The sequence below is a fragment of the Pelodiscus sinensis genome, chromosome 1 (genome assembly GCF_049634645.1).
Source record: "Pelodiscus sinensis isolate JC-2024 chromosome 1, ASM4963464v1, whole genome shotgun sequence".
NCBI lineage: Eukaryota > Metazoa > Chordata > Testudines > Trionychidae > Pelodiscus > Pelodiscus sinensis.
In genome coordinates this window covers 326699565-326721029 of record NC_134711.1, presented here as the reverse complement: position 1 = coordinate 326721029, position 21465 = coordinate 326699565, and the positions used below count along the sequence as shown (strand labels likewise).

The 21465-nt window shown below is 48.9% G+C and overlaps 2 protein-coding genes across 2 annotated transcripts; both read right to left on the bottom strand.

The window, feature by feature from the left end:
• Positions 1 to 1849: 1849 nt before the first annotated feature.
• LOC102452087 (olfactory receptor 51G1-like) lies at positions 1850 to 2548 on the bottom strand. Its single transcript, XM_075922602.1, has one exon. It carries the CDS (start codon positions 2546 to 2548, stop codon positions 1850 to 1852), a length of 699 nt encoding a protein of 232 aa, XP_075778717.1.
• Positions 2549 to 16130: 13582 nt separating this feature from the next.
• Positions 16131 to 19615, bottom strand: LOC102452334 (olfactory receptor 51A4-like). Its single transcript, XM_006110421.4, has 3 exons — positions 19577 to 19615; positions 19399 to 19442; positions 16131 to 17106 (listed from the first exon to the last, which is right to left on the bottom strand). The coding sequence occupies exons 1-3, from the start codon at positions 19613 to 19615 to the stop codon at positions 16131 to 16133; spliced, it is 1059 nt and encodes a 352-aa protein (XP_006110483.4).
• Positions 19616 to 21465: the final 1850 nt, after the last annotated feature.

Sequence of the window (21465 nt, the reverse complement as noted above, 5' to 3'; positions counted from 1 at the left end):
GTGAGAACAGCCCTGTGACAGGGCACGGTCATGGAAAAACCCATACAGCTGCTTCCCATTGTGCTGACCTCACCATTGGCCCTCACCTCCTAGCTCTCTGCCGATTCTCACCACCTGTCCTGCTGGGACAGATCTCCTTGTGTCCCCCAGCCAAGGCTCAGAGCTGGAGCTGAGATCACCCCCACCCCCAACACCTCTCTGAAGAGCAAGGCAGACCCGGAATCACCTCAGGTATGAGGACAATGCAGTGTCAGCCACAGCGATCAGGAAAAGCACTCTCCACAAGGGATCAGAATCCAAATAGATCAGTTAGGTAAACCCCCTGTAAAATGAAAGGTGGAGGTAAACACTCAGGGTGTGTCTAGACTACATGCCTCCATCGACGGAGGCATGTAGATTAGCCAGATTGGCAGAGGGAAATGAAGCCGCGATTAAAATAATCGCGGCTTCATTTAAATTTAAATGGCTGCCCCGCTCTGCCGATCAGCTGTTTGTCGGCAGATCGGGGCAGTCTGGATGCGCCGCGCCGACAAAGAAGCCTTTCTTGATCGGCACAGGTAAACCTGGTTTCACGAGGCATACCTGTGCCGATCAAGAAAGGCTTCTTTGTTGACGCGGCGCGTCCAGACTGCCCCGATCTGCCGACAAACAGCTGATCGGCAGATCGGGGCAGCCATTTAAATTTAAATGAAGCCGCGATTATTTTAATCGAGGCTTCATTTCCCTCTGCCGATCTGGCTAATCTACATGCCTCCGTCGACGGAGGCATGTAGTCTAGACACACCCCCATTGTTCCCTGAGATAACAATCACTGACGCTGGGCCTGAGAATAAATAAATATGATTTTATTAAGTACTAACAGTAGAATTTAAGTGGTTACAAGTGAAAAGAGACAAAGCAAACAACATTGCAAATTTAAAAGGACAGAAAACTTAGAGCTGGTTCTAACACACTGAAGTTTATAGCAATATTTCCTTAAAACTATTCTTTTTTTCAGCTAAACCACCATGCCAGGGAGGATCTTTCATCCTTGGGGTCTCTGGTTTATTTTCTTGGGTGTCACACCAGCCAAAAACCACAGGACAGCTCGCTTCTCATTGTCTTATAGATTTTAACTTTGGGAAGGAAATTGGTGTTTACCCTCTCACCTTTCATGGAAAATTTCCTGGTGAAACACTTCACGTTAGGGTGGTTACATGTTTTCCCAAGATCAATGATTGCTTAGACCAATGGTCCCCAACGCAGTGCCCACCAGGGCATTTATGTTAGCCCGCCTCGTGCCGCCCCTGGGTGCCTGGTGCATGCAAGGCCTCACTCCTGGGTGGCCTGGCAACACCGCGTGGCGCCCACCACCCGGAAAGTTTGGGGACCACTGGCTTAGACTTAAGTGACAAAGGAGGCTATTTAAAGGTGATCACCCAGACATAGAGGGGTCCCAGCATTGGAAACACCCTTGATGGCTTTCATTTGTACATTTAAACCTAAACCATTCCCTATCTCGAACTTTACTTACAAGAGGGATGCATACATCAAAATGAGACATACAGTTCCAATTGATTGTGGCATAGGGATTGATAGGTTACATGAGGAACTTTGTCCAAAGCATCTTTGAGTCACAAATTATTGTATCCATAAGTCAATTTCATAAAGCATGGGAGGAGGAGGAACCATCACAAGCCCCTCTCCCGGTACCCCTGTATTTAGATTCCATCTGAACCTCGCTGGACATAGTGGCTATCAGTAACTAATGACCTCTCTGATGTAATGATGAGAGATGGAAGAGGTGACCACGGCACGTTTTTCTGTCTCTGGTGTCACTAGCATTGCAGAGGGGTGATGAATGGACCCTTCACTTGGAGAACACTTTGATGATCCTTGCACGCAGGGGTTTGCTTTTCACGCTGTACACGATCGGATTCATCAGGGGTGGGACAAGCAGGGAGATGTAGCTCAGAAGCATATGAAGAAAAGGAGACGTGTTCTTCACGAACCTGGTTATCACCGACAAGCTGAACTCTGGTGTGTAGAAGAGGAGGACGGCGCAGAGGTGGGAGACGCAGGTGTTTAGGGCCCGGAGGCTCTCTTCTTGGGACGCGATGCTCAGCACTGTTTTGAGGATCATCACATAAGAGACGAAGATGAGCAGCAAGTCCAACCCCATGGCTAAGGTTTTATTGATCAAGCCATACATGCTGCTGGCTCTGATATCGGAGCAAGACAACTTCAACATGTCCTCATTCCGGCAGTAGGAATGGGTGAGGACTTTGGATTGGCAGTATTGGAACTGTCTCACGAAAAGGGGGAGCGGGAGTATTAAAGCAAGTGCTCTTAGCACACACACCAGCCCCATCTTGGCTACTCTCGGCAGGGTTAGGATGGAAGCGTATCTCAGCGGGTCACTGATGGCGATGAAGCGATCAAAGGCCATCGACAGGAGCACGGCAGATTCAGTGAACATAAGCACGGCAAAAAAGTACAACTGGGAAATGCAGGCATGGGAGCTGATCTCCCTAACGTTAAACAAGTACACACCCAGTATCGTCGGCATGGTAACGATCAAAAAGCCAAGGTCTGTGAGGGCCAACATGGAAAGGAAAATGTACATGGGCTGATGGAGGCTTGGGTCTGTTCTTATAATGAACAGAATGACTGAATTGCCTGCAACAGCAATAGCAGATATTAAGCAGAAGGCAACAGAGCTCCAGATACGGGCGTCTTCCTGCCCAGGTACCCCAGGCAGAAGGAACACGACATGTGTGAATTCGGAAGTATTGACAGCAGACATCATCTCTGAGCCCACACAAGGAGTTTGGAACTTTTCTGCATGAAAGAAACAAGAAGACACTAAATGATATTTAATGAGGCAGTTTCCCACTGAAAGGGTATGGCTAGATTGTGGAGTTTTTTCAGGATACACTGAAGGTATCCCAAAAATACTCCACTGTGTCCAGGGAATGTGTTTGCTCTTCCGCTTTTTTTTGCTGAAGAGCAAACACGCTCTTTCGGAAGCCCCTGTATTCCTCGTTCTACAAGGAAGAAGGGGGCTTCTGAAAGAGGGGGGGTTTCCAACATTTGGCCCAGTCTAGACGGACCAATGTTGGAAAAGCATCTTCTGACAAAAGAATTAGAAAAAGGTTCACAAAATGCATAGCACATTTTGCATACCATTTTCCGACAAAAACTTGTAGTCTAGCCATACCCTCAGTGCAGGTCAACACACACCCGAGAGCTCAAGGAAGATCAGCCAGAACATAGTCTTGGATTTACAGCACTGGTGGGAAGACAGGCCCTGCCAGACATGAAGTCCATCAAGTCAGGATTCAGTGGCCAGTTTCAGATGTTTTTAAGGAAAGTGGAGGAAGTCTTGCAATGGGCAGGTAGGACTTAACATGCTCCCAGAGAATGTTTCCCAACATCCACAAACTAGACACATTTTGGGGTTTAAATCAGGATTGTTTAGAGCTTATCCAAGAGTTTTTAATTGTGTCCTCACCAGTGTAACTGGATTTTCAGATCACCTATATAAATGTTATGCCCCTTTTTCATCTTCCTAAGCTCCTATGCCCTTTCTTATCTTGTGGATGGGAGTTCCACAGCCTACTTGAGCACTGTGTGAATTTACATTTGTGGCTTTCCCACAATACTCCCGGAGTTAGAACCTCGAAGAGAAGCAGAAATGATTTGCCTGCCAGTATAGTCTGAATGCAGAGATATGGATCATCCAACAGGCTTCTCTTCCTCCTTCCAGAACCGGCACGTTCTCCCCATGCAAGGAACAGGTCCGTTCTAAGCTAACATAGACAGCAGCTTCAGCTGATGGGAGAACGGGGTTGGGAGCACAAACGGGTGACCAGGGCAAACATTAGATTTCCACTAAAAGCCACTTGAGTGTGCCAGTTACTTCAGCCATGCTCCTGCAAATGCTGATGGGTATAAACAGCCACCATCACACTCCCTTTCCTGTACCTCCGCTCAACTCTTTACAGAATCAAAGACCAGCAGAATTGTTCTCTCAGGACTTTTCCCTAAGTTTTGCACAGGGATTATCTTCCTGAACCTCCTTAATATCAGTATAAGAAACAGCTTCTGCTCAGTTGCCAGGAGACAATATCATGGAACTGTTCTCTGAACAAAGAGTTAGTAGCACAACACAATTGCAAACATTCCTGGGAGCACTTCTGCAATTCTTTCTCAAGTAAAATTTGGGTCCTTTCTTTAGAAATTCCTTAACTCTGCTGCTGGCTTTCAATATACATGCATACCATGAGAGGCATTTTTGGTGTAACGTTTGCACATTGTATTTTAGCAGGCCCATGTCAATCTATTCTTTCTCCTCTCAACTTCCTTCAACAACAAATTCTCTGGCAGGCGAGTGCCTTGAAATGTAGCAAAGTCTATACTTACCACACTGAAGATCAATCTTCTGGCATTCAATTTAGGGGGGCTAGATAAGACCCACTAAATCAAATACTGAGTGCTGGCAGTCAAAAGGGTTAATAGGTAACTGATTCTCCTCGAGTCCTGCTCTGTCATTCTGCAGTCTGTCTCTGGAGTAGTAACATGCATAGGAATCAATACATATAAAAAATTTATTCTCTGAACTCTCACGCACTAGTACAAAGCAACTCAGCACTTGTTATTCTGGCATGATGAGGGTTTACAGAAAGTGGGTTTCAAATTCTAATGTCAGAGCATTCATAGAAATGGCACTTCATTGCCCACAGGAGATTAGTCTAGTGTTCTCTCTTGCTTGCTCACTCCCTGTGCCTGTCATATATTTAGAAAATTCACAGCACCCGGCAGAGGCACAGGAACAGTGGGTGGGATAAACAGAGTTCTTGGGATGTTTGCTGTGCGGCTACATTGGATTAACTATGGGGATGTATAAGAGTTGGCTCTATTGGCAGAAACCAGTTTGTCCCTTAGTTTAATAGCAGGCGGCTGGAAAACAAGCAGGAAGGGAAGCAGCAGCTCAAGAAAAGCCGTCGCTGAGTGAGCACCTCAGGGAATCAAAGATTTGAAAATGCAATAAACCAGAGGTGATTTGGCAACTCAGCCCTTGGCAGGATGTCGCCCTGAGCACATGGCACCTCTGGAACTGGAACCCACCCAGAAATCCTGACTCGGGGCATTGAGAGTTTAACTCTCCAAGCTCATTATAAATCCCTGTGTTGCTTAAAAACCTACTATGGAGCACGGGCAGATGTATCGGAGCAGTCCCCAGGTAACTACCACTGCCTGCCCCCCAGCCCTGTCACTGAGTCATCCCAACAGCCCATCTGAGTCCTCTACCACTGCTCAGACCATCTGCCAATGCAAACAGCCTGCAGCCTTCGCCCTGCACTTGGCATGTTACAGACAGTGAAACCTGCCAATGTACCCAGTTCGTAAAAGGGAGCAGCTGACACCAGAGGTCTTCACCCTGAAGCACAAGGAGTCACCGGAGAGGTTGCACAGGCAGCAGGCAGTGTGTGTTCAGATGGGGAGGCAGCTGCCTTTATGCAGCATGTTTGTACCTTCCCTTGGGGCCACTTGGCCATCAGGGAACCTCAGCTGCTTGGCTTCATGCGCACCAGCTTCAACCCCGTCATGGCCAATGGCAAACGTCAGGAGGCAAAATCACAGGGACTGGTTGGGGGTGATGCTGAACCAGAGGACTGGAGTACCAGCCCTGCAGCAGGCTCTGTTCCTGAAATCTGGACTTGTCAGCACAGTTCATATGGGTCTGATTATCACATGGCTGCCTTGGGGGCAGCTGAATGGTAGGATGATGCTGTTAGAACTGTGATCTCAATGAATTAACTAACTGACTGACTAACTAACTAAAGGACCAGATTGCTCTGCTGCAGTCCCCTCTCCTGTATTAACAACCCAGGATGCTGGCCAGGGAAGGAAAATGCCACAGAGCTCTGTATATGGAAATATGCTTCAGATTGCTGCAGAAAATGAGGTCCCTTCCTTGAAAAGGGAGACCCAGCATCAAGGGATCTCCAAAGTTAGGCGCAGATCTCAGGGATCCACTAGTATCTAGGACCACCCACCCATAATATCTGGTCCTCTACAACTGCTCTAGGACCCTCTCCAGCTCCCTGCTAGCACAAGCTCATCAGATATGGGCTATCCGGGCCTATCACCCTGAGCTGGAAAACTTCTGGCTTTCCAGCTTAGGTCTAGCTCGGTCCATCCCCCTCTGTCATTCATGCTACAAGTCCACACCCTTTCCCTGTAGCACCCATTTCCTAATCACCTCCCAGCCTCACCAGGCCCTGGGTCTCTGCTACGGTAACTTTGACAGCTCCACGGCATAGGAATCCCTTGGAAAATGCTTCTCTGCAGCAGCCTAGCTATCATCGGGTCAAACCAATGGTCCATTTGGCTCAGTGTCCTGTCGGTCAGCAGCCAAATGGACCATGCTGGTTGTGCTGTTAAGTAAGAATTGGGAGAAATGGAACATATTGAATTGTGGTGGCTTGCCTTTAACTCTTTTCTTGGGATTACCAGTGTTAAAAGGCTTAGTAGACAGAGACAAATAACAGATGATATGACAGATCTTAAATTGGGAGTCAGACATTAATTAAGAGCCCTGATTTTGAAGTGGCATGCATTGCTGGTTCCCCAGGACTTAGGACTGGAGTGAACCTCAAGAAGCCATCGGATCTTCATTCTATTCTTCGGACTTTGGTGCAGTATGTTTGAGGTGTGATTGTGGAGTAAGTAGGGTTTATATTAAAATTAATTCAAGTAGTTACAATATTATCATCTTGTTAGAAGAAGAGAAAGATAAGAGATCTGTGAAAGTATTATTCAGCGCAAACTATATGAATCTAGGAGATTCACCCAGAGGGTATGTCTAGACTACGTGCCTCTGCCGAAAGAGACATGTAAATTAGACTACCCGACATAGTCAATGAAGCGGGGGATTTAAATATCCCCCACTTCATTAAAATAAAAATGGCTGATTGTCGGCACAACGTGGCAGTCAAGACGCAGATCGGTCGACAGGGAAAGCCGTTGTCGACGATTCTGTAAACCTCCTTTCACAAGGCAAAGGGGATCGGTCGATAACGGCTTTCCTTGACGACCGATCCGTGTCTTGACTACCTTGTTGTGCCGACAATCAACTGAGCTGGCACGGAGCAGCGGCCATTTTTATTTTAATGAAGTGGGGGATATTTAAATCCCCACTTCCTTGACTATGTCGGGTAGATTAATTTACATGCCTTTGGTGACACAGGCATGTAGTCTAGACATACCCAGAGATTCCTTGTTGAGGACCATTGCATTAAGGTTATTGGTAGGGGAAATATTATCAATAACTAACCCTGAGCAGAAGTTGACCATCCCTATATAGCCAGTTCTTCGACAATAATTTGGCAATAATTTTGAATCAAAGGGAATTTCTGATTGGTATGTTTGAAGGATTGGATAAGAATGTATTTAGTGATGTCTACAGAGGTGGTTCATCAGATCCAAACAGAGAAAAATATAATCCCAAATAAACACATAAAATGATGGAGTCTAAATTAGGTGTTATTCAAGAAAGAGATCACGGAGTCATTGAGGATCGTCCTCTGACCGCTGTGGATGGGTGGGGTTAATGGCGAGGGTACCAAAGTATGATGAGAAAAGGAAGTGTCGGTTCCCTGATGGATTAAAGAGTTCCCATCTGAATATAAGAAAATGAAATTTAGATGGACAGACACAGTTGAGAAAACTAGAGCATATGGGCCCTCATAGGGTATGTCTACACTACAGCACTAATTTGAACTAACTTAATTCGAATTAGTTAATTCTAACTAAGCTAATTCGAATGAGTGCATCTAGACCTAAAAACTAATTCGAATTAGGATTTTGCTAATTTGAAATAGCAGGTCCACATTGAGTGGACCCTGAACCGAGGTTAAGGATGGCCAGAACCAGTGCTGGCAGGGCATCAGATTAGGACTTAAAGTGTGGAGCTGCTGCTTCAGGCTAGCCGAGGGCTGTGCTTAAAGGGATCAGACCCCCACCCCGGACAGACATTTCTCAGGGTTCCCCGCTTGCTTGTCTAACTCGATGAGGGGCAGCAAAGCAGTCCTGTTTTGGAGTGCCCAGAATGCCTACACTCGGCACATCATAGCACTCAGCCATCAGCCCGGCTGCACTTGCCGCAAGCTGCCATCCGGGGGATCAATCGGGGGGCTGTCAGGATCCAGGAGGCCCTGCAGGAGAGCTTCCACCCTAAGGAGCCCACAGAGCCACCCCAGTCCTCCCCATTGGGGGCTCATGCCCCATTCCTCCCTCACCTCCTTCCACTTACCCCTCCCTAGCCCCCCTTCCTAATGTAAAAAATAAAGGACATGTGTGTTCAAAAATAGAAACTCTCCTTATTTAACAAAACTGGGGGGGAGTTAACCTCTGGGGAGACTTGGAAAAGGATGTGGGGGAAAGGAAGAGAGAGGGTGGGAGAGGGGAGGGAGAAATATGGGAGGAGGGAGCTGGAAGGGGGAAGCCAGGGGAAGAAGGAGGAGGGGAAGTATAAAACTATGGTACGCCATATCTTCAGTACTGTGTACAGATGTGGTCTCCTCACCTCAAAAAAGATATTTTGGCCTTAAAATATAAAATCATGAGTGGTGTGGAGAGGGTGAATAAAGAAAAGTTCTTCATTAGTTCCCAAAATAGAATGACTAGAGGACACCAAAGGAAATTAATGGGCAGCAGGTTTAAAACTAATAAGCGAAAGTTCTTCTTCACACAGCACATCGTCAACCTGCGGAACTCCTTGCCACAGAATTTAAAGAGAAGTTAGATAAATTCATGGAGGTTGGGTCCATGGAGAGCTATTAGCCAGGGGGTTGGAATGGTGTCCCTGGCCTCTGTTTGTGGAAGGCTGGAGATGCATGACATGAGACAAATTGCTTGATCATTGTTTTTGGTCCATCCCCTCCGGGGTAGCTGGTGTTGGCCACTGTCGGCAGACAGGCTACTGGGCTAGATGGACCTTTGGTCTGACCCAGTACGGCCGTTCTTATGTTCTAAGCTCAGGGCTCAGGGTCGGGGTTCTCACTGGACCAATTTGATTTTCATGCAAACCTTGATTTTCATGGAAAAGAGAAAAGAGCTGCAATGATCTGGGCGCAGCAGCAAATAATTAACAGAGTTTTATGTTAAATAGAAATAAATGGAACACATTTGATCCAGGAAGGGAGGGTGTCACATTACCGAATTGGAGGGAAGCAGCCAGATCGCTGCTGCACCCCTAGGTGGGGATGTTGGTCCCAGAAATCTGTATGAAAGGGAGCCATGTGGGGTATTGAATGGGAGCTTGTTGTTTTCTGATCCTGTGTACACTGTTTATGTGAGTATATAATGTCTGTGTGTGTAGATCTGTAATCTGTGTGGAAACTGAAGATTTCCCTGCATGTGGTTAAGCATTGGGCAGGGACGAGCCTGTGGAGCCTGTGGACATGCTAATTACCTGTGGAACAATGGTTCTCAATGGGCCAAAGACATACCCAAAGAATGGGGGCTGTCCTGAGAGCAGCCAGCAGGGAACACAGAGAGGCTGAGGACCAGGTGACCTGCTACATACTAGAAGAGGCCAGGAAGGAGTATAAAGAGGCCATGTGGTCGATGCCATTTTGTTCTCAGCTCAGCACTTCATCCCAGAGGCAGCACTGCAGGGATTGAAGAGCCCGGAAGACCTGTGAACCCATCCTGATCTTAGGATGTGCAATAAGGACTTTTAACCAGCAGCTGCAACATCTCTGCTAGAGCCTGCATCGAGAACTGGGAGATTCGGTGCATGTAACGTACTATTCTTTAATAACCTTACTCTCAGGCTTTTCTTTCTTGTAATAATAAACCTTTAGATATAGATTCTAAAGGATTGGCCCAGCGTGATTTGTGGGTAAGGTCCAGAGGGTAAATTGACCAGGGATCTGTGGCTGGTTTCTTGGAACCGGACAGAACTTGTTCGGGGTAGGTGGGATTGGGTGCTAGGACCCCCCACCCGTGTATGAGGCCCGGGGCCATCTGGGGCACAGATATTGCTGGGGTGTCAGAGGGGTTTTGCTCGGGAGGCTTCAGGCAGGCAGCTGAAGTGCTCTGTGGGACTGGTTTGTGGCCTGTTTGGAGAGGTCACCAGTCAAGGGGGCTGTAAGAAGTCCCGGATTTGAGCAATTCGCCCTGAGCGGACGCCCTCAGCTGTGCCCAGACACGGCCCGGTCCGTCACAGAGGGATCCAACATTTCCAGACATTGTGAGGGGGTAAAATAAAAGAGTGTGCCCATTACTAGCTTTGGTTATGTCTACACTACAGCGCTAATTTGAACTAACTTAGTTCGAATTAGTTAATTTGAACTAAGCTAATTCAAATGAGCACATCTAGACTTAAAAACTAGTTTGAATTAACGTTTTTCTAATTCGAACTAGCGCGTCCACACTGATTGGATGCTTGGGCGCACTTAAGGGCGGCTGAAACCGGTTCCAGCAGCGCATCAGGTCAGTAGTTGCTTTGTGTGGCTGCTGTCTGAGGCTATCTGAGGCTCGTGCTTAAAGGGACCCCCCTGAACAGCCGGTTCTCAGCTTTTCCTGCTTGCTTGCCAACCTCGCCGAGGGACAGCAAAGCGCCCATCTGTGTCGGTGCTTCCCTTTGGGGCCACTACCGCAGTTGGCAACATGGAGCCAGAGCTCGCCCTGGGCTTTCTGGTGCAGTTTTTGGACTTGCTGCTGCAAGCCTGCCAGCAATGGCTGGAGGCTGCCTGGCACCACCTGGTGCACCTCTCCATCTGGCCTCACTGGGGGCCATGGAGGAGCCGCAGCAGTGCCCGGACGCCAGCGTGCCCCACCACATCTGGCGTCTGGACACTAGCAGCGACTGGTGGGACCGCATCATCCTGGAGTGCTGGGGAGACAGACAGTGGACCCAGAACTTCAGGATGAAGAGGGACACCATCCTAGAGCTCTGCGAGTGGCTCGCCCCTGCTCTGCGGTGACGGGACACTCGCATGAGGCCCGCCATCCCCCTCCAGAAGCATGTGGCCATCGCCCTTTGGAAACTCTCCACGCCGGACAGCTACCGATCTGTCGGAAACCAGTTCGGCATGGGGAAATCCACCATCGGAGCAGTGCTCATGCAGGTACAGCACTCACCGGCCACTGGGCCGGGTGGAGGGGAGCTGCAAGGAGGGGATGGGCCGCCCCAGGGAAAATGGGGGGGGAGGAGGCGAAAGTGCCCCGCAACGGAGGGTTTGGTCTGTCCCAGACATACTACACGCCGCCCCGGGGGCTTGTTTCCAGGAGTGGGGTGGGGCACTGCCAGGGCACGAACACTCCCAGCCACCTGGGCGCCCCAGTGATTCGTGGTTTGCTGTGTCTGTCTGCAGGTGGTCAAGGCCATCACCCGGGTGCTGCTCCACAGGGTGGTCCACCTTGCCGACCCGGACGCTGTCATCCGGGGGTTCAGCGCTCTCGGCTTCCCCAACTGCGGGGGGGCCATCGACGGGATGCACATCCCCATCCGTGCCCCGGAACGCCAGGCTTCCCAGTATCTGAACCGCAAGGGGTACTTCTCCGTGATCCTGCAGGCCGTGTGTAACCACTGGGGACAGTTCATGGACATTAATGTGGACTGGTCCGGCAAGGCACATGATGCACAGGTGTACCGGAACTCCTCCATGTGCCAGAGGCTGCAGGCCGGGACCTTCTTCCCCGACCGCCACATCAGGGTCGGGGACGTGGACATGCCCGTCTGCCTGGTGGGGGATGCGGCCTACCCCCTACAGTCCTGGCTCATGAAGCTGTACACGGGGCACCTCAACCCCTCCCGCCAGGCCTTTAATGCCAGGCTGACCAGGGCCCGCATCATGATCGAGGGGGCCTTTGGCTGACTGAAAGCCAGATTTAGGTGCCTCCTCACTCGCCTCGACCTTGCCGAGCACAATATCCCTCCCGTGGTGGCAGCATGTTGTGTGCTGCACAATTTGTGTGAGCGAAAGTGGGAGGCTTTCCTGCCAGCCTGGATGGCTGAGGCTGAGCGCATGGCTGGCCACTACGCTCAGCCCCACGCTGCTGCTGTTCGGAAAGCCCAGCGGCGGGCCGTCCGGATCCTGGAAGCCCTGCGGGAGAGCTTCCAAGTGGAGGAGGAGGACTGAACTCTCCCTGCATGCCCCACTGGGGCCTTCTTCCACCCTACCCCCTTCCACTTTACCCTTCCTAACCCCCCTTCCTAATGTCAAATAAAGACACCTTGTTTAACAACAAAAATCTCTTTTTATTTTACATAACTGGGGTGGGAGGAGGGAGGAGTGAGGATGGGAGAGGGGAGGGGGAAACCTGGGAGGAGGGAGCTAGAAGGGGGAGGAAGGGGAGGAAGGGAAGGGAAAGCTCAGGCTTGGGGGTCCTGCTGGCTCTCTCATCTCGCAGCACTGCGGGTGTGGGGGCGTGGGGGGAATGGGTGTGGAGGGTGGGGCAGGAGGTACGGGGGGTGCAGAGGAAGCGGGAGGGGGAGCAGGGGCGGGAGGAGGAGCAAGAGCTGGGATGGCCACAGGGGCCGGAGCAGGAGGAGGCAGGAACCTGTCAACTAAGGTCTGGAGGTGGCCTCTGAGGGCACGGCCCTGTTCCTCCAGCGCCTTCACACTCCGCTGCCACAGCCACAGCCACAGCCACAGATCTTCCCAGACCCAGTGGTCCTGGGTGCGGAGCTGGCGCTCCAGGAACCGCAGGTGCTGCTGCTGGTACTCCTCCTGGTTCCTGGCATGCCTGCTGGCCCAGGTGTGGGTGGCAGTTGCAGGTGAGGTGGTGCGCCTTGCAGTCCCAGGTACTGTGGCTGTGGTGCAACAAGAGCAGCGGTCAATTCTCCCTGGGGACAAGGTGGGTGAAATCCAGCCCCCCTCTGCAAGATCAGGGCCCCTGCATGACACCCAGCTGCTGCTCCATGGTGGGCAAGGCCCAGGCGCACGGTCCCTGGGCTCCCTCTCTCCCCATTCTCCCATACACATAAGGGGAGCATGATGGTACTCACATGTGGAGCCCTCCCCGGCCTCGGACGACACAGGCGATGTGCTCTGTGGGGTGGCTCGGGGTCCTGGGTCCTGGGAAAGCTCCCTGCAGGCTCCTGGCTCTCGGCATCCTCCTCCTCCTCCTCGGTGTCAGGGATGGGGCCCTCTGCCCCAGGGTCGATCACCACCCGGGGGGCATGGACAGCGTGAGCCCCCAGGATGCAGTCCAGGGCCTCAAAGTGGGGGCAGGCCTCCGGGTCAGCCCCTGGCTGGCAGGTCCGGGAGTAGGCCTGCCGCATGTCCTTTATTTTGCAGCAGACCTGCTCCCGGGTCCGCATGAGGCCTCCGGCAACCAGGCTGTCAGCCATGCGGCTGTAGACGGCCGCGTTCCTGTGGCTAGTGCGGAGATTGTGGACGTTGGAGGCTTCCCCACAAACCTCGATGAGGTCCACGATCTCCGCACTTGACCAGGCAGGCGCCCGCCTCTAGTGGCCCCAGGTAGGCTCCTGGGAGCCTGGTCCTGGGAAGAGGGGGAGGGCTGGATGGCAGCGGGTGTCTGGCTCATCCCGTGCCAGGTGCAGGGTCTGCTGGCTGGGTGCTGGCAGGCTTGCAACTGGCACGGGCACCATAGCCAGACCGTGCCCATTTAAGGGCTCTGGGGCCGGGAGGGGGGCAGAAGAGTTTCCCTGGTTTGGCCAGAGTGGCCACCAGGGAAAGCTGGGGAGGGCTAGCCTCCAACTAGTTCGAATTAAGTGGCTACACAGCCCTTAATTCGAACTACTTAGTTCGAACTAGGCGTTAGTCCTCGTAGAATTAGGTTTACCTAGTTCGAATTAAGCGCTCCGCTAGTTCGAATTAAGCACTCCGCTGGTTCGAATTAAGTTTGAACTAGCGGTTTATATGTGTATTGCCTATTAAAGTTAATTTGGACTAACGGCTGTTAGTTCGAATTAACTTTGTAGTGTGGACATACCCTTGGTCTGTAGAGGGATGGTATTTAAAATGTTGCAGTGGACAATGTATCATATGGTATTCAGCCCCTAACGGCACATGAATGTTGGATTTAATAATTAGTATATTTTTGAGTGGGACCACTGACAAATTTTGAGGAAATATGACAGAAGAAAGGCCAATGGAGTCAGGCGAACGTAATGTAACAGATGTTCTTAATTTTTAAAATGGAAACTGGTGGGAACCAAAAGATGTGAACTATTCTCTTGATCTAATGTACTTTGGGAATAATGGCAGGAATCAGTTGATAAATGTGAAAGAACAAAGCACTATACAAGGTGCCCACTTTGCAAAGATAAAATCGTGTTGCATAATGGTCCAATATTAAATGGGAAAAAGAAGGGGAAGAATTGACAATGCACCATTCACGTCTTGAGCAGCGGGCCATTAAGTTCCTCAAGTACCACTAATGGTTTTGACTAGAAGATATGGATTAATGAACAGGTTTACACCTTATATATCTAACGCATCAGACAGGAATGATACATGCACATAAATAGGATATACATAATCTGGTGGTTACCAGGTCTTCAATTTGTCGGCAGAGGCAATGCAAATTAAGCATTCATTATCATTTCTCACACTCTCATTTGCATAGTTTCTTCTGATCCTTTTTGCGGAAGAGGTTTTGGCACAAAATTGCAGTATAGACAAGGCCATTTTGCGCAAAAAAAAAACCCCTTTTGCACAAGATCCCATATGCTTCCTTTGTCCACTAGTCCCTTTCCCTTCTCCTCCAATTCCCCAGATGCTCCCCAGCCAAGCCACAGATGGCCAGTGGTCAGAATTACAAAGGCACACAGGCTGCCGTGAGGAGCCTGAACTCTCCATCTTCCCTGTAGTTTGTGTCCTGGGGACAGGGACACAGGTTTTGGGCTTGTATTCAACACTCGCCCCCCCCCCCCCCATCTGCTGCCAATGACAGAAGGAAGATTTGGGATTCTTCAAAGTGGCTCTGGTGCCCTGGATGCCTCTTAATATGGTCGAGCTCTAGCTTCTGTCCTGCAGAGGGGATGGAGCTTTGGGTAATGACAAGGAGTCAGGGAGTAGGACTCTTAGGGTACATCTAAACTACATGGCTCCGTCGACGGAGCCATGTAGATTTGTTGTTTTGGCAAAGGGAAATGAAGTGGCAATTTAAATAATCGCCGCTTCATTTAAATTTACATGGCTGCTGAGTTGAGCCGACAAACAGCTAATCAGCTGTTTGTCCACTCAGCGCGCTAGTCTGGACACTCCCCTGCCGACATCAAAGCCCTTTGTCAGCAGCCCTTGTAAACCTCATCCCACGAGGAATAATGGGGCTGCCGACAAAGGGCTTTGATGTCGGCAGGGGAGCATCCAGACTAGCGCACTGAGCCGACAAACAGCTGATCAGCTGTTTGTCGGCTCAGCGCAGCAGCCATGTAAATTTAAATGAAGCAGCGATTATTTAAATCGCCGCTTCATTTCCCTTTGCCTATAACCCTAATTTACATGGCTCCGTCGACGGACCATGTAGTTTAGACACAGCCTTAGAGAACAGATGAAGAAATGGATGGGGCATTAGAGAAAAGAAAGGGGAGAGGTTGAGGAATCAAAAAAGGGGAACAAGAGCACCTGCATCTGTCCCTATTTAACTGTCGAAAAGTTGTTCATCCCAACTTGAAAGGGCTGAGCTGGATTCGGAGCTACCGATGCCTCTGTGGGGGAGCTGAGGACCATTTCCATCCCTTTCCAAACAGCTGTGGCAGCACAAGGAGAAGGAAGGAAGCAGCGGGAACCTAGACTAGAGTCGTTTGCTGGACTCCTCTCTAGACAGGACCATCAATGTATCAACAGGACTTCTGAGGATGGAGCAACCACCGACATTGCATCCCACCTGTTCCCTGGCTCCCCTCAAATATAGCCATGCTGGAATGGTGCTGGCTGCCTTGGTCTCCTTTCCCCAGTGCACTGTCCTCCCTTGCCAGCAGGTGGGAACAGCCCCTCACTCAATACCCTCAGTCTTAGATTCCATCTGAACCTCTCTCTCCATAGTAGAAATCAGTAGAAAATGTCCTCTCAGATGTGATGATCCAGGATGGAATCAGTGACTAAGCGCATTTTTCTCTCTCCAGTGTCACCAGCGCTGGAGGGGGATGACGAACAGAACCTTCACTTGGTGAACATCTTGATGATCCTTGCACGGAGATGTTTGCTTTTCACGCTGTACACGATTGGGTTCATCAGGGGTGGGGCAAGCAGGGAGATGTAGCTCAGAAGAATGGGAAGCAAAGGAGAAGTGTCATTCGCGAATCTGTGTATCACGGACAAGCTGAACTCTGGAATGTAAAAAAGCAGGATGGCACAGAGGTGGGAGACGCAGGTGTTCAGGGCCCTGAGACACTCCATTTGAGATGCGATGCTCAGCACTGTTTTGAGGATCATCACATAAGAGAAGAAGATTAGCAGCACGTCCAACCCCATTGTTAATAATTTAAGGATCATGCCATATATGCCACATCCACTGATATCCGAACAAGCCAACTTCACAATGTCTTCATTCCGGCAGTAGGAATGGGAGAGGACATTGGATCGACAGTATTGGAACCGCCTCAGGAAAACGGGGAGCGGGAGTAATAGGGTAACTGATCTTATCACACTCACCAGCCCCATCTTAGCTATTCTTGGAAGGGTTAAAATGGAAGCATATCTCAGTGGGTTACTTATGGCGATGAAGCGGTCGAAGGACATGAACAAAAGCACGGCAGATTCAGTGCATTGGAGTGTGGCAATGAAGTACACCTGGGCAATACAGGCATGGAGGCTGATCTCCTTAAAGTTAAAGAAGTATATGCCCAGTATGGTTGGCATAGTGCCTATCAAAAAGCCCAGGTCTGTGAGGGCCAACATGGAAAGGAAAATGTACATGGGCTCATGGAGGCTTGGGTCTGTTTTTATAATGAACAGAATGACTGAATTGCCTACTATTGACATAGCATATATTAAGGCGAAGGGAATAGAGATCCAGAGGTGGGCATCTTCCTGCTGGTGTATCCCGGTCAGAAGGAACATGGTATGTGTGAATTCTGAGCCATTGACAGCTGACATCATAAACTGAGCAGATACAAGCAGTTTGGACCTTTTCTTCCTGAAAGGAACAAGAAGAGACTAAATGATATTTAAGAAGACAGTTTTCTGCTCTCAGTGCAGGTCACCACACGCTCAACACTTCAAGGAACATCAGTCAGACATAGTCTTGGATTTACAGCACTGGCAGAAAGATAGGCCCAACTGGATCAGACATGAAGTTCATCAAGTCAGGATTCAGTGGTCAGTTCCAGATGCTTTGGAAGAAGAGGCATTGCAATGGGCAGGGATGACAAAACCCGCTCTCATAGAATGTTTCCCCCAACTCCCACAGATTAGACACGTTTTGGGGTGAAAATCTGGAATTTTTAGAGAGCTTCCAAAGGTTTTTAATCTGTCCTCTCCACTGCTATCAGATTTTCTGGCTACCAAGATAAATATCAGGTCCCTTCTTGAATCCCCTAAAGCACGTAGACCCTTTCGTACCTTGTGGCTGGGAGTTCCGCAGCCTACATGAGCACTGTGAGAATTTACATTTATGACCATCCCATAGACATCGTTTCTGTCCCTCCACTTCTACATGTGGCCCATGGTAGCATGATGTGTGCAAACATATGGCAAGTGAATAGTGAAAACAGTCTTTCATTGTATTTACCTTTCATTGAATCTATTTATAAATGTGTCTCTGTGCAGTAGATAGTGGAAACTCTTATGGGTTCTTAATTCACTAAGATTGATTTCAGTGTCATCACTCCAGATTTATAGGTGTGAATTCAATACAAGTCTCTTAACTTTTCTTCAGCACAGTGACCGACTCTGAGCCCCATCAGAAAAAACGAGAAGTTCTGTGGCACCTTATAGGCTAACAGATTTATTGGAGAATAAACTTTCATGGGCAAAGACCCACTTCGTCAGATTCATGCATCTGTGTTCAGGACCACGGAGAGCGGCAGAGGGACACATGCTTCCTCTCATGCATCTGACAAAGTGGGTCTTTGCCCACGAAAGTTTATACTCCAATAAATCTGTTAGTCTGTAAGGTGCCATAGGACTTAGAATCATAGAATCATAGAACTGGAAGAGACCTCAGAAGGTCATCAACTCCAGCCCCCTGCTCTAGGCAGGACCAATGCCAACTAAATTGGACTTCTCGTTGTTTATGCAGATTCAGACTAACACGGCTACCCCTCTGATACCTCTGAGCCCCAGGAATCCCTCAAATGGAAGATGAAGTGTTTTGCCTGCTAGTTTTGTCTGAATCCAGAAACATGGATCATCCTACTGGCTTCTCTTCCTCCTCCCTGGACCTGCATGTTCTCTCCAGGCAAGGGACAGGTCGGTTCTAAGCTAACACAGAGAGCAACTTCAGCTGATGAAAGAAGGTGTGGAGACCACAAATTGGTGACTTGGGAAAACACTACATTTCCTCTAATAGCCACTTGAGTGTGCCAATTACTTCAGCCATGCGCCTTCCAAAGCTGATTGGCATAAACAGCCACCATAACACTCCCTTTGCTGAAACAAACACCGGCAATTTTTTTCGTAAGTCTTGTTCAAGTTTTGCACAAGTTTTCAAAGCCGTCGGTCAGTGTGCACCTCAGGGAATCAATGAATGGAAAACGCATTTGCTGATTGTGTTTCCAGGTGAAAATAAACAAGAGGTGATTTGGCAACTTAGCCCTTGGCAGGATCCCACCGGACGGCACCTCTCAAAATGGGACCCATTGAGAAATCCTGACTCAGAACATTGAGTCTACACAGAGGTTCACTCTCATTGAGAACCTCTGTGTACAGGCAGTCCCCGGGTTACGTACAAGATAGGGACTGTAGGTTTGTTCTTAAGTTGAATCTGTATGTAAGTCGGAACTGGTACATATTGTAGGGGAAACTCTAGCCAAACATTTCTCCAGAGCTCAGTTTTATTCTCCCACACCTCACTTCCCTCAGTCCTTTATTCTCAAGCTGAGGTGTCTGCTGAAAAAAGCCACTCTGCGTCTCCCTGGTCTACTCGGGGGGGCGCTTGCTTCGCGTCTCCCTGGTCTGCTTGGGGGAAGCAGCTAGTGCTGGGTTGCCTCACCCCGTTTGTAAGTAGGGATCTGATGTAAGTCGGATCCATGTAACCCGGGGACTGCCTGTAGTTAAAAAAAACCCTCTACGTAGCAAGGGAAGATGTAGCAGAGAGTATCCTGGGTAGCTACCAATGCCTGCCCCTAATCTCCCAGCCCCATCACTGAATCACCCCGACAACCCAACTGAGTCCTCTGCCGCTGCACAAAACATCTGTCAATGCAAACAACCTGCAGCCTTCGCCCTGCACTTGGCATGTTACAGACAGTGAAACCTGACAACGTACCCAGTTCCTGCTAGAAGGGAGCTGCTGGCACCAGAGGTCTTGACCTGAAAGCACAAGGAGTCATCAGAGAGGTTGCACAGGGAGCAGGCAGTGTGTGTTCAGATAGCAAAGGCAACTGCCTTTATGCAGCATGTTTGTACCTTCCCTTGGGGGCCATTTGGCCATCAGGGAACCTCACCTGTTTGCTTTTGTGTGCACCAGCTTTAATCCCCATCATGGTTGAGGACAAACTGCAGGAGGCCAAAACATGGAGGAAAGCTCTGGTGCTAAACAGCTGGCCCGCAGCACCAGCTCAGCTGCAGACTCTGTCTCTGGAATCCCAGCTTGTTAGCACTGTACTTTTGTGTCTGATTAGACCCTTGCCTGCCTCGTGGACAGCTGAATGGTAAAGGTTATGTGGGTAGAGCTGTGATCTCACTAACTAACAAAAGCACTACATTTCTTTGAGGCACCCCCTAATCTGTATTAGTCACCCAGAATGCTGGACAGTGAATGGAATTTCCACAAAGCTCCATTCATGGAAATTTCCCTCAGATTGCTACAGAAGATTGCATAGGAAGTATTGGACAAAAGTGTATTAGTGATGGCTACTAGTATGGTGCATTGGGACTAGACAGACTGACTGACCCCTGAGGGTGTGCAGGGTTCCTGAGATGTGCCAAAAGACAATGAGAAGAGGAAGTGTCAGTTCCCTGATAGATGAAAGACTCACTGCCTGAATATAAGAAACTGACATTTAGATGGACAGACACAGCTGAGAAAACAGGGGAATATGGGCCCTCCCATGGTGTTCACATTACAATATACCACAAAGAATATAGCACTGAGTATACAGATTAATTATATCTCCTCTGTGGATAACATTAACAAAATAAAGCTGGACTTATCTCAGAATACAGATCTAAATAATGCGGTTAGGTACTAGGAAATCTGTTCTCTTAACTTTTGCTTGGATTTGCAGATTTAACTTATCTGTATTCACGTAATATTGAGTAATGGTTCTCAAACTAACTGTAAGTTTAACCACAAAGGCCTTTCTTAATCCTTACACAATACATATCTCGAAAAATAACAAGAAAATAACAAGAAAAATAATAGAAGAAAAAAGAAATATATTTTAATCCTATATTTATCACACTACTTTTGCTAAAGCTAGTTCATACAGGATAAATTAGGTCCTGTGGGTCTTGCATTACTGGCATACTATTAAAATATATCAAGAAAAGGATAGGATAGGAAAGATTTATCTTGGTAGGCCATAGAGACAAGCAAGGAAGAAGGGTTGCAGTGGGGAGGTCTAGGTTGGCTGTTAGGAAAAACTATTTTACTAGGAAGGTGGTGAAGCACTCGGATGGGTTCCCTAGGGAGGGGGTGGAATCTCCATCCCTAGAGGTTTTTAAGTCCAGCTTGACAATGCCCTGGCTGGGATGATTTAATCGGGGATGGTCCTGTTTTGGGCAGGGGATTGGACTCAGTGACCTCCTGAGAGCTCTTCCAATTCTATGATTCTATGATTCTAAGGCATACAGTACTCCAATTAAATCAAGCACACGCCTTCCAAATATTTCCAAACACCTGCTTACTGGGTGTATTGGTAATTAATAACAAGACGGCCATTAGCCATATGGGGTATGTCTACACTACATGGCTCCGTCGACATAGCCATGTAGATGAGCTTTGTAGACATAGAAAAATGAAGCAGTGATTTAAATAATGTGCCAATCAGTTGTTTGTCAGCTCAGGGTGGTAGTCTGTATGCTCGGGGGTCAACATCAAAAGCCTTTGTCGAACGCTCCATTTTACTTCGTGGGATGAGGTTTACCGAGGGGGTTGACAAAGGCTTTTGATATCTACAGCCGAGTGTCCAGACTACCGTGCTGAGCTGACAAACAGCTGATCAGCACAGCACGGCAACCATTTTGATGAAAATGAAGTGGCGATTATTTATATCACCACTTCATTTTGCTGTGTCTACAAAGTTCATCTACATGGCTCCATTCACAGAGCCATGTAGAGTAGACATACTCATGCATGGCTGTGTCTACACTGGGCCACTTATTCTGGAAA